Source organism: Typopeltis vanoorti, chromosome 8 (assembly GCF_054136105.1).
Source record: "Typopeltis vanoorti isolate ZY-2024b chromosome 8, IOZ_Tvanoo_1.0, whole genome shotgun sequence".
Taxonomy (NCBI): domain Eukaryota; kingdom Metazoa; phylum Arthropoda; class Arachnida; order Uropygi; family Thelyphonidae; genus Typopeltis; species Typopeltis vanoorti.
Genome location: NC_143556.1, coordinates 89,756,377 through 89,770,728, shown reverse-complemented (window position 1 = coordinate 89,770,728; position 14,352 = coordinate 89,756,377). Strand labels below are relative to the sequence as shown.

At 32.7% G+C, this 14,352-nt stretch overlaps 1 protein-coding gene across 1 annotated transcript in view; it reads right to left on the bottom strand.

The window, feature by feature from the left end:
• LOC150104184 (rho GTPase-activating protein 7-like) overlaps positions 1 to 14,352 on the bottom strand; it is a 372,722-nt gene that overhangs the window by 83,867 nt on the left and 274,503 nt on the right. The window contains exon 12 of the mRNA XM_090397299.1: positions 10,263 to 10,510. Coding sequence (XP_090253425.1) covers positions 10,263 to 10,510 — 248 coding nt within the window. The remainder of the gene's footprint in view (positions 1 to 10,262; positions 10,511 to 14,352) is intronic.

Here is a 14,352-nt window from a genome sequence, read left to right as displayed (position 1 = left end):
ATCCTCTTAATTCAATGCAATTGACTATAAGACAATTGCATCCCTGCAATGCCTTATAGTCAATTGTAGGGATGACTGGAGAGTAATCCCAGGCAGAGAAGGCCAACTCAAGGCAGTCATCTTTGTGTTTAAGTTTCAATTGGTCTTTTGGTTGTTCATTTATATGAGATTAGTGAAAAAGGAAAACTGATAGCCTTTGGCTACATGATGATATAAAAGAGCTGAGACCTTTTTTCTATATCTCATGCTATTTATCTGTCTTTTCTTTCTCCTAATACTATCAGGCTCTCAGAGCCGGCGCTAGGGTCTTTGCCACCCGCATGCAATGTCTATCTAAGTGCCCCTGTAACGATCCAGGCTTGTGTGGTTCTTTTACGATAATAAAAATTTAAATTATTTGAAATTTCTTAAATAAATTTTGACAGAACAGTCACACATTGGTTCGCTAAATGTAACGAACCACGGGTGTTTACTAAGCAGGATAATTGTTAAAAACCTGAATATTCAAAAAATTCTCAAAAGTTAAAGCAAATTTTGATAAAGCCACCTCACTTTAACCGTTAAATAAAATGATACAGGGATTATAGCCTTCTCACCAACCCAAATCGCTAACAAAATTAAAATGAATTTTAATTAAAGTTAAAATTTACTTGAACTAAAGTTTAAAAAATTCTTGCATTTTACAAGTTACTAAGAATTTGGTAACTTGTAAAAATTTTTTAATAATTTTTTATAAGTGGAACTATCTTTTAGGAAAATAAAAGAAACTCAAGATAGATGAGAAAATAAGAAAAGAAATAATTAGAATTCAAAAAATAACATCTTTACAGAATAACAGAAAATAAATTAAATTACATAAATATACTTGACATTTTTTTAAATTAAAATTGAAATTGATTAAAAGTAGGTTTTAAATTAAAACCTACTTTTAATCAATTTCAGCTTGGAAAAGGAACGTACACTGCTCGCTACACTAACAGGTAAGGTTAATAGTATTCTTAAAGCAATTGAAAAGTTAGGGAAAGATAAATTATTGGACAAAATAAAATTAAGAATATCGAAAGGATTTTGAATATTTAAATTATCCTTCCAAAAATATCCTGGAAAGTACATAACTCGTCATATAGTTCTATTGCAGTTACGTCTTTATTGTCGCCGTCCTTCAAGAGAATCTCTAAATCGTCAAAATCTTCGTTATTAATTTGTAGTAATCTATACAAGAAATTGAAATTATCATAATATGTTTTTAGTTGTTCAAAATTCTATTAACGAGCACATTGCAACGTCTAGAAGTGTATAAAACACATTCACTGTAAATTTATCTTCTGGCGATTGTGACGTTTCGTCATGATGCTTGTAGTCAAATTGCCGTGTCTTCTTTCGTCGTCGGACTTCCATACTAGTTTTAAATTCTTGTTCTCCGTCCGCCTCTTCACTCAGTACTTTTGCTGTTTTAGAACTTCTTCTTTAAAATTTGTATCTGATCGATACTCTTTTAAGAATATTTTTAAGTTTTCGATAGATTCTAAAGCAAGTGTAATGTTCATATTTTTGTCTTGAAGTATTTTACTCACAGGGTTTATTCTGTTAAGTAAATCATGCCCAGTTATAAGAGAGCAAATAAATTTGTAGTCCTTTATTTTAGCGCACAATGTTTGTGCTTCATGCTGAGTTTCTTTATTAAAATCTTTTCATTATTTAAAATTTCAAAAAGTGCATTGTAAATTTCTCGTAACTGATATCGAAGAGAGCGGATTGCATTAATTTTACTTTCCCATCGCGTATCTGATGGCTGTTTCGATGTTAATTTTTTTACGAACTTTAAAAGGATTGCCCAACATTTGTAAGAGAATGAAAAAAAATTGTATATTTCTTGAATAATTGCAAAGAAACTAATTGTATTTGCATTCACTTTGGCTGAATCGTTAATGATTAAATTTAGAGTATGAGCAGCACATGGCACGTAAAAAAGTTCGAGGATTTTTGTTTAAAATTCTCGAGTTTAAAAGCAAATTTTGGAGCCCAAATTTTTCCCCCTTTCATATTTGCCCCATTGTCATACCCTTGACCTCGCATGTCTTCAGTGGGAATGTTCCATTTTTCCAGTTGTTCCATTATTGTTGCGCATAAATCACGTCCTGTGGAATCTGATATATCTGCAAAACCTAAAAAGTTTTCCCTGTTCTTAACAATTCCATTGTCACAGGAAACAAAGTGAATAATAATGGTCATTTGTTTTGTTTTACTTACATCAGGTGTGCAGTCTAAAATTATGGAATAATATTTAGATTTTCGAATTGATAATAAAATTGTATCCCTGATTGCATTACCTAAAGTTTCCAATATTTCATTTTGACTGTCTTTACTCAAATAGTGTACTCTATTGTTTCGTTGGTCCTTTCAACATGATTTTCATTAACGGGATCAAACTTCACAAACAGGTCGACTAATTTTAAAAAATTGCCGTTATTCCTTTCATATAATTTATCATATGATCCACGAAAAGTTAAATTTTGGCTGCCAAGGAATTTTATAATTTCAATCAAGCATTCTAAACACTCGTCCAATATTTCTTTTCCATTGAGTCTCTCGATCAATAGTAGTTTTGTTTTTTAAATTTTTATCAACTTCCTTCCATTTTAAGAAATTTTTCATGTGAGTTAAACTAGTCTCATGTATATGCAAAGTTGTACTTACATTTCTCCAATCATTATAGCCTTCTACAAGACTACTTGATTCGGTAGGTGTGAAAGGTTTGCAACAAAAGCAAAAAACAGAATTTAAAGTTTCAGAATAAATGAGCCGTGTTCTTGGCACGAGGTCACTGTGTTCCATTTTTCAATTATAATATGTCACCAAATTTATGACCATATGTATCTCTGGGATATATTATATTTTTCTTTTGAACAGGCTCCATTTCAATTAAAACAACTCTTAATTTTTCATCAATATTTCCCCATTCACCTGGATCTTCTAAATTTACAGAGACTAACAACGTGTTAGTTTCGTGTCAACTACAACTAAATCTTCTCCTAACTATTTTTTACTTAAATCATGCATCTTGTTCAATAGTTGCAATAGTACTTTCACGAAACTGGATGATGTACACAGTTCTTCAACTCTTATTTCTAATGTATCAAGTTGGTTATAATCTGCATCAGAATATTTGAATATGTTAACAAATTTATTAAGAGCCCCAGTTTGTTTCTTAACATCTGCTTCTTTTGCAGCATGACGCTTATGATTTTGTGCACCGGATAACTTTTTTTTTAATTTTTGATTCCATTTCTATTTTATACCCACAAGAAATTATTACACAACACGACACAGAGACGCAATAATAGTCTGCACTGCGCTACTGTCAGCAGCCTACTGAGATGCGTACTATATGACTGGTTAACTAGCAACAATGTTTTGTACAAAAATTCGTTTCTGCACATAAAAACCGTTCACCATTTCACTTAAGATAGACTGCAGTAGACACAATATTCTTTAGGCAAGCATTTAGCCTGCTCTTGCTGCAAAATTGTAAAAAGCCAGCAGATCAAAGAGGCAGCAATATACAATTTTTTTAAATTTGTATTCGGTGTATCCAGCCAATATTTATTTTAATATTGATCATTCTAAGATTTTTTTGCAATTTTGTTTTCATGATAAAAATTTTGTTTCTTAAAAACAAACTTATGAAAGGTGCCCCGGCAGCGGCGCCACCCTTCGTAGCGGTGCCTGCATGCCCGCTTTCGCCAGCCCTGCAAGCTCTTTTGCACCCTTACTAACTACTCTAGGCCAGTGGTGGCAAACTTATGGCACGCATGCCAGAGGTGGCATGCCCGAGAATTTTGCTGGCACATCAAAAATTTACATGTGATATCCTTTTATACGCTTATAAATTATTAAGCCTTTTTTTTTTAATTGTTACAATACGTACAAGTTAAATTTTGTTTTACAGGAGAGAGCAACTATGAAGACATGAATTTGATTGGTGCGGTATTAACAAAAGATCACGCGACCCAAAGACAAATGGAACCGACAATTTTTGAGTTGAAATGCTAATTCTGTTCAACTGAATTCCATAACATCTGCAACTGTCATAACAACATTCACTATATATTTCTTAGTTTTAAGACATTCACGACGGGGTGTCGTTTATCTTTCCAACAGAACTTCTCATTACCGGCAGGCTCAACTCACACAAAGTTTCAACCCATGATTGGTTTTTATTGCCTTGTTTGCATTTGAGCTGGAAGAGGAACTCACACAAGCATTATATGGCATGTTTCAATTCGTGGTAGAATTTTATTTGAAGTTAGCCTCTGTGATCTGTCATAATGACATCGAGAATTTCAAATGCAATCAAACAAACACTTATTTCATGTAATTGAAAAATTGGACAATAGTTTTAGTTAGATACTGTGTTTCTGGCACAACATATGGTTTTGCTTGCCTATACAGCATAGTTTCTGTGAGAGGGGTACATGGGATTCATTAGTTAGGCACCGTTTTTATTCCAGCTGTCTCTAATTGCACTATTTGTTGAGAAATATATTACACAAACTGCAAAAGCCTCTGTACCTTATTCAGGGATACAATAAAACTTTTTTTTTTTTGCATCTACAGTATATAATGGCTGTTGGGGAAGGCATGTTGTTTTTTTGTGTGGGAGGTATATATGCAAAACCTTTTAATGTCTTTTTTCGTAAAGTGAAATCAGGGGGTGGCAGTTATACGTGAGGGCAAGTTATATTCGATAGTAAGTTCGCTGACAAGTCGACATCCTTCTGCTGCTTCCCCTGCTACGTTGACTTCCATGGTGAGTTAGAATACATAAATATTTTTTTCACTACCGTTTTTTTTTTTTTTTTCAAACCATCATTAAAATCAATTTAATAATACAATAATCAATTTTAATACTGAATAATATTATACATTTTTGGTGATCGGAATGGGATACGTCAATGAAACTTATCAGAAGTTAATTTAATGATGTTGGCCTGAGGAAACTACAATATTGTAGCATTAGTTCTGTGATTGATAACTAATTTAAATGCGTACTTTTATATTTGTCGACATGTTACACCATATACATTAAGTGTATTAATACTCTTTATGCCATAATTAATTATTAATACTTATTTACTAAAATAAATGGCCAAAAGGCTTCACATCAGTGATACAAAATTCTATAAATTAAGTGGATATTAAATCCACCATTATTTCAAAGTCGACTACAGAAACTATAGACGTTTCTTGCGGAATTTGACCAGAGATCTTATGAGAATACACTCGCCAAATTTCCCACGAAAATTCTATAGTTACTGTAGTCGGCTTTGAAATCACCTTGAATTTAATATCCACTTAATTTATATAATATTAATACTTATGTTAGTTTAATGTATGAACTTTAAAAAAATGGGAACGGTATTTACGAGCGTTTGTTGGGTCTGAGCCGTCTAATACAGTAAGAATAAATAAAAATACAGTCTATAGAAAAAGAATTGAGAACGATTGATCCTTAGGATTCCCTGACTTTTTTCTTTCCTAATCGCACGTGCGTTCATTATGCATGTCACACTGCACATCCGCCAGTAGGCAGAAATAAGCACCGGCAAGTGCATTATTGTTGCATATGTGCACTGTTTTGTTTTTGCTACTGTAAATGGGAATTATAAAGATAATTTAATTTAGGCATATAATAAAATGTTGAATTTTTTGAAACTATAAAAAATGCATTTGATTTAAGTTGTGAATTATTTTGTTACAGTTCTACTGAACATGGCTGACGAAAATAAGAAACGAAAATTATCACAGTCAAGCAGTAGAGAGTTCCAAAGCTGGTGGACTGAAGTGTATGGCATGATTAATAAAGACAATAAAGCAATTTGCGTTTTATGTTTCAGGATAGTTGTGTGCAGAACGTTGTCAGTAAAACAGCATTATGAGACAAACCATAAATCGCTCCTTGAGAAAAGCAAGGATGAACAGAAAGAATTTATTGCTCGGGCAATTAAAAATAGGAATATCCAGTCAACAACACTAATGCAAGTTATCGGCAGTTATTCAAATATAACTGCTACTAGTTTTTTTGCATCAAATGTAATTACTAAACACGGGAAACCTTTTAGTGATGGGGAATATATAAAAGAAGCATGGTTAAAATGTGCACCAGTTCTCTTTGAAGATTTTAAAAACAAGGAAAAAATTATTCAAAGAATAAAAGATATGCCTTTGGCTAGAAACACGGTGAAAGATAGAATCATAGAAATGGCTAAAAATATAACTAATCAGCAAAAAAACAGATTTAAAATCTTCTGGTTTAATTTCTCTTAATTATGAAGTACTGACATAACTGGATCAGCTCATTTAGCAATTTTTATTCGTTATTGTGTTGGGAATAACATCAAAGAAGAATTGATAAGCTTAACATCATTAGCAGCAACAACAACAAAAGGAATAGATATTTACAACGCAGTTGTATATGCACTTGCTGAAAGAGATATAGATCCCTCCAAAATTGTATCAGTAACTACTGATGGTACTCGCAGTATGACTGGAGAGGAAAATGGGTTTGTCAATTTATTTACCAAATATATTGGACATTCAGTTCTGGGTTTTCATTGTATTATACATCAGCAGGTTTTATGCGCAAAGGCTAGTTTCAAGCCACTAAAAGATATTATGAGCATTGTAACAAAATTGGTCAATTTTATATCGGCACATGCTTTAAATAAACGAAAATTTATAGAATTATTAAGTGAGGTAAACTCTGTGTACAATGGTTTACTTATGTACATCAACGTCCGATGGTTAAGTTGTGGGAAAGTTCTTCAAAGATTTGTTGACTGTTTAGATGAAGGCAAACTTTTTTTACATAATGAGAGAAAATCATTGAAAAATACAATCAACTAATGAATGTTGAATGGCTTTCGAAATTATGTTTTTTACTGATTTGTGTTTACATTTAAATGAATTAAATGTTTAACTGCAAGTTGTTAACAGGACAATTATTGTCATGTTTGATTTAATCAAAACATTCGAAGCTAAATTACCAATTTTTAATCGTTACGTCAATTCCAATACCTTCCAATATTTTCCAAATACAAAAAAAAAAGTCTTTGCAGATCTAGAATCCGCTGAAAAATAGATCAAGTTAAATTGACAAAAGAGTTTTCTACAGTTATTCAGTCAATAACCGACGAATTTTCTTCAAGATTTATGCAGTTCAGGCAATTTGCAGACATCAAAATTTATTTTGCATCCGGACACAAAATCAACAGATAAACTGAATTTGGATATTTTCGAATGGCTGAATTTGGAAGATATAGAAATGCAACTAATCGATTTTCAATCTAGTTCTATAATGGAAAATGATCGATTATTGGGGGGGAAATTAAAAAGAATGCAGAAGAGGAAATATTGAAAACTTGGAATGCCATTCCTGAAACCTTCTGTTGTTTAAAAAAACTAGCAATGGCTATATTATCAATTTTCTCCTCTACATAGGCTTGTGAGGCATTATTTTTTGAAATGAATTTTATAAAAGACAGTTTAAGAAATAGAATGACTGATGAATCTAGTTCCGCATGTGTATTACTAAAAGTGACAAAATATGAACCTGATATAAAGCATTTAGCATCTAATGTACAACAGCAAAAATCTCATTGATATATTGATATTGATAAATTAATAAATTGATAATAGGTTAATACTGATTTGTATACGACAATGTGTATGTCAAATTATGTATTCATTATTATGAAATTCTATATTAATTTTTAACTTGTCTCAATAAAATTCTGCAATTAATTAATATTAATTAGTGTTGTATTAATTAGTTATATTAATTATTGATGAGCAGGGAACGTCAGCAACTTGATTTGTAAATTTTTGGCACGTGTCGGCATGTCAGCAACTCGATTTGTAAACATTTGGCATGCGGACATAAAAAGGTTCACCACCACTGCTCTAGGCCTATTTTGAGCAACCTTTTACTTTTTCACCTCAATAAAGGTCAAAACCAGTCTGAGTAGTGACCATTCCCATAATGTGTAGCATTATACATGTCCGTAAAGATATGCTTTGCATTATGGGATACTACACTAAGTGATAAGAAGTCATTAGTTTCTATATACGAGTTGCCCAGTTGTGAAGTTACTTAGCATTCAAACTTTGTTTGCTTACTTGGATAAAAGATTAAACGAAGGATATAAATTCTTGGAATCTTTAAATTATTGTTTTGGTAATCTTTCTGTTTTCATTCTTTCAACATGTTCCATCCATTTATGTTTATATATTTATTTATTTTTTCTATTACTGATTGCTGGTTTAATTTTGAATTACAAGGCCCACTAAAAACTAGATAAAATAATGCAAACATGACATATATTCTTCTTTAAGTGCTATTTCCTAACGGAGTTCAGTGACCATCATTGCAAATTTACTTCTGCCTTTAGTCGCCCTGATTAAGAGCTCTGTGTTCAGTTTAGTCCAATTTTTTATATTGTCTAGCCATGATATTTTTCTTCTTACAGGTTTTCTCTTTCCATAGAGAATGTTATATTTAGAGTTTCTCATTAGATGTCCTAAGGGTAGTTTTTTTTTTCATTTCGCAATATTGATTAATTCTCGATTTTTATTTATTCTTCTCAGTAGCTCTTCATTCTTCACCTTTTCTGTCCATGGGATCTTGATCATCCTTCAAAATATCCACATTTCAAAGGCTTCGTTTTTTGTTTTATTGTATTTGCCTTTAATGTCCATGTTTCACTCCATATAGTAAATTTGACCATATGTAGCACTTCATCGTTTGTACTCGAATTTTGATGTTTAAGTCGTTATTACATAAAATGGGTTTCACATTGATAAAGGACTGTCATGCAGTTTTAATTCTTGATCTTATCTCCATTTCGCAGTCCAAACTTTCATTTACCCAGGATTCCAGGTATTTGAATATGTGCACTTGTTTGATTTTATTTCCATTTAAAATTAAGTCAGCTGTTATCGAAAGGTTGTTGCTTATTATCATAAGTTTTGTTTTTTGGTGTTAATTTTTTGGCCCATTTCTGTGCTTTCTTTGTATCATCTTTCATACAAATTTTTATACATTTTTGATACTTTGATACATATTTTGATACAAATTATTAACTGGTCATTTATGATTACTCCTTCCTTTTTCTTCCTTCTAAGTCCTTGAGAAATAAGACTTCTGAGTAGATGTTAAATAGAAGTGGAGATAGTACACATCCTTGTCTCTCTCTTTCAATTTTGATACTGCTTGTCCTGATGGTGTCTGTAAGGACAGATGCAGTCCAGTCCCAGTAGATGTTTTTAATGATTTTAACATCCTTACCTAGGCCTAGTTGTTCTAAGATGTTTATGAGTTTATCATGCTGGACCTTATCAAAAGCCTTTTTGAAATCTGTAAAACAAATATAAAGGTCAGTTTGTTGTTCTCTGCATCTTTGTGCTAAGATACATGAACAGAAAAGCGCTTATCTTGTTCCTAGGCCATTTTTGAAACCAAACTGAGTTTCACTAATGAGATCATCACATTTTTGATATATTTTGTTATCAATATTTTTTTAAGAATATTTTGAAAGTCCAACTCGCTAGGATAATCAATCTAAAATCATCACAAGTTTTTGTATTAGGTTTTTTAGGCAATGCAATGAAGTTGAGTTCATCCAGTCAGAGGGTAGTTTAACAGTATCAGAAATTCTGTTGAATAATTTTACATTTTTATCAATATTACTGTCATTGATTAGTTTAATAATCTGCTGGTAGTTCATTGGATCCATGCACTTTACCATTTCTTAATAATTCGATCTTCTTTACTACTTTAGACTTCAAAATAGGTAGGCCTATGACCATATTCCTTGAATTTGTTAACTCTTGTCTATTATCAGACAGTAGTGCTTTAATGTATTCAGTCCAAACTTGTTCTTTTTTAGATTTTCTAGGATTATCTCTCCTTCATTAGTCCTAAGTAGCATAGGATGTCCTTTTTGCATCAATCCCAAGAATTCTTTAATTTTTTGTGAAGATTGAAAGCATCGGGTTTTTTTTTTTTTTTATAGATCCTCAATTGACATTTTTGTTATAACAAAAATAATAAATGAAGAACTGATATGCAAAATTAAGAACAATTACTAATTGAAGGTATAGTTTATAAAATACTATAAAAAGCAGTTTCATGTAGTGTCAGAATAATTTTATTAACATCCAAAAAAGATTATATATGTATATAAAGCATATGGCTTGCATACCCTTATAATCTGGGGTTCTTATACGACGGATAAATTTGGGAACTCCCCAGTTCCAACCTGTCCGACTAGATGGAGAGTACTTTTCCATAAGAGTTGTCAGTCGAAGGAGTGAAAGTTTCCTAAGAACCATTAATTGAGGAGTACTTAAAGCATTTATTGGCATGCCTTTCGATAAAGACTTTCTTCGAACTGGACTACTTGGCAGGATAGGAAAGCAGTGCCATGGTGCTTGCAGGCTAAAGTTTCCCCTGATATAAAGAAAGCAACTGTAAGCTATAAGATTGTTGTTTTTTTAACTTAAATTATGCAAGTCAATACTTAGTTATTATTATTTTTTTAAGTAAAAGCGCATGTTAGCCATTTTAAACAAATAACCAAGTTTTTAATTTAATTTCATGTTTTCTACTTTTAAGCAGGGGTGGCTTGTGCATAGACACTGCGGAAACTGCAGCACCCCCAATGTTTCTCGATATATAAATATATTTATTAATTTATTTATATTTGCTTATAATATTTAATTTTATCATCAACAATCCTATACAATTCTCTTATTTTGTATAAAAAATAATAAAAATCCATGCACTTAGGAGGGTGAAGGATGTTAGCAGCACTGTGTTTACCACAGTGCCATATTGCTACACACACACACACACACAAGCATATGCATGTCATAGTGAGATGCGAGCTATTAGCGTAATGCGCCACTGTCTGTCGTGCAGTTCCACCGTTGTTTATATGCAGTTTGCGGCAGTAGTAGAGTGTTCATAACTGTATAATTTTATTGATAATAGACAATATTTTTTCATGTTTATCTTTTTTTTAAATTTTTACCATAACTTTGATATTTTATCCAAACACGTATACACTGTACTTACAGTGTGTAAGTACAGTGTAATTTATTTGTCAACACATAAATTTGCCATGAGAAGGCTGCCATTGCATTATTAGCTTTGATCTTATAAACTGTCTGTAGTCTGTCTAGCAGCTGCAGTCTCATTTTCCTTAATTCCAATGGGGCTGGGAATCCAGCACAGCTAAATATCAAAATTAAGGACCTTCAATTGTATATATATTTCAAAAGTTGCAGCACCCCCACAATTTCAAGCCACGAGCCGCCACTGCTTTTAAGTCAAACAAATTGGTACAAGAACTCCTTCACACACACATATTCACAGACATTATACACTATATCATTATACATTATAACTATATCATTGGTAATCTGATCTGGTGAGCAGCTAAAAATAATAGGTCATAAAATCACCTGTTGCCATGTACTAACCTAAGAATAATTTGGCACAGGACAGATAGAACTAAAGAGGTGCAAAGAACAGCTGTCATAGATGTTATGAATAGCTATGACATTCATAAATCTAAGTGCAGCATAACTCAATGATAAATGGTTTCTTAAAAGAGAAAACTACATACATTTTGGTCATAAGTGAAACAAAATTAGTTGGATGTTAGCTGGAGAAAAGCAGAAGTTAAGAAGATGGTGTTGGTTGGCTGATTAGAAGTTTATTGATGCAAAGACACCAATAACATCCCAATAACATCCATAATCATTAACATGCATGCCAAAGGGACATCTGATGTACATGATATTTAGTCTCCCAATGCAGAGAAAAGATACTATTCCACAAACAAAGGCCATATTGCAGAAAATCAAAGGTTATGACAGTACTCAAGATAATAATAAACAGTTATAAAGAGATAAATTAGTAAATAACATTATGTATACCAAAAGCAGATTCAGTTAAAAAAAATTAAGTTAATAAAAGCAGTATATACTTATGAATAGGATATATAAGCAAATGTGTTTGTATAAATTAATTCTTTTTAAAAAGTTAAAAACTTCATGCAATTTGTCTGATAAGATCTGCCTCATTATTATATTATATATATAGCTCAACTAAAGTAGTAAAAATTTTATCCCCTTCCCGAGTAAAGTGTTGCACTGTTTACACATAGGTGGATCATCAGCCCTGAGTAAATAAGAATGTGTAAGTTGATTGAGACCTATGCAGAGCCTAGCAAGAATAACTGCCTCTCTTCTGTTTTTATGTTGATTTGACTATCAAATGCTTATTTTATGTAATTTATTTGTCAACACTTCCTGCCTGATGGTTGCTGTTGCATTATTAGCTTTGATCTTATAAACTGTCTATAGTCTGTCTAGCAGCTGCAGTCTCATTTTCTTATAAACTGTCTATAGTCTGTCTAGCAGCTGCAGTCTCATTTTCCTTAATTCCAATGGGACTGGGAATCCAGCACAGCTGAATATCAAAATTAAGGACCTTCAATTTATATAACAGTTGTAGAACCTCAAAAAATGCTGGATGTGAAAGTACACAGGAAAGGAGATGACCTGTAACAAATTTAATGAGTCTGTATACATCATATACTTCAGGTAACAGTTTTCTTTTATATGCACAAGCTGAACTGTATTCAACTTTGCTGTATAATTACTGCAATCAAGTGGAATCTGATTGGATATCAGAAAATACAGCAGCAAAACCAACAGAGGTCTCAGGTCATGAAACATCAGCATAGATGGGAAGGAAATCAGAGTAGTTTACTCTGTGCATATTAACTTACTGCATGTTGACAGATGAAGCGTGAGATCTCCTTAGGTGACACAGTGAGAGGTTGCTGGATATAGAGTGCAAACTTCCATGGAGGAATGATGCTGTGTAAAAATATGCAGGTAATGTTGTCACCATTCATGCCAATAGCTTGCATAATCATTAACATGCATGCCAAAGGGACATCTGATGTACATGATATTTAGCCTCCTAATGCAGAGAAAAGATACTAGTCCACAAAGGATGCTCTGGAAGGACAACTGTTTCCATCTAAGTGATAGAACAGGTTTGTTTGGTTGGACAATGGTTTTTAATTTGGGTATCCAAAACACAACAGTAGCTATTCATATTCCCAGATAATGGATAGGATCCAACCATTGCAAGCTACTGTGCATTGGAGAACCATAGACTTAGGATTGATAATCCAGCTTTGAATATACAAGGGGGCACAATAAAGGTGAAGAATTAAAGAAGATTGATCAGCATCTCGACAGTGTGCATGCTCTCTTAAACTTTTCCCTTAGTTGATGAATGTGTGCTACGAATGTAAGCTTTCTGTCAAAGATGAGTGATAAAAACTTGGCTTCTGTTGCTACTGGAATTAATACTTTGTCTGATTCATAACTTAGGATCTGGGTGAAGAGTGCAAAAAAGAGAGACTTTTTTGCTGAAAACTTGAACCTGTCCATGAAGAGACATCATCAATTGCATGTTGAAGTTGTCTTTCATTAACCCTCATGTTACAAAAGTGACAGTAAATTGTAAGTCAACATATAGAGCACGGCCTATAGTGGGAGGAAGCTGTTCAATGATTGAATTAAATGTGACAGCAAAGAGTGTCACACTTAAGAGAGCCTTGGGGAATACCCTCTTCTTGATGATACAGCCAAGATAACGTGCTTCCCACTCAGACTTGGAAAACCCAGCTAGACAGTTTTAATAAAAACAAGGAGGCATCCTCTGAGACCTATGTTATAGAGGTGTGGCATACTCTGAGACCAGGAAACATTCTCTATGTTATAGAGGTGTTTTAATATGCCATATTTCCAGATGTGTTATAAGCTTTTCCATGTCAAATAACACTGAAATCACATGTTCTTTTCAAGACTGTGTCTCTTATGTTTCCTGGCATTTACTATTTTCTCCAATATCTTACAAAGATATTCTACAATGATGATGATGATGTAAATTGGATTCAAGATTGTCAGATAGGTCGATAATTGTTTGCATGTAATGGATCTTTTCCTGGTTTTGGGATGACAATGACTTATGCCAGGAATCTGGCATAAGTCAATTGTCACTACTTCCTCTGTAAGTAGTGCTGTATAGTAACAGAAGGATATCCAGAGGGGGAAAAAAAGGGGGGTGAAGCAGAAGATGTTTTATCATTTCATAATGGATATGATCAGGCCTTACCATACTAGCATGAGAGAGAGAGAATACTTTTTAGTTCCTTCTTAACAAATAGTTCACTGTATAGCTCTAGCTTGTTGTTCTTTCAATAT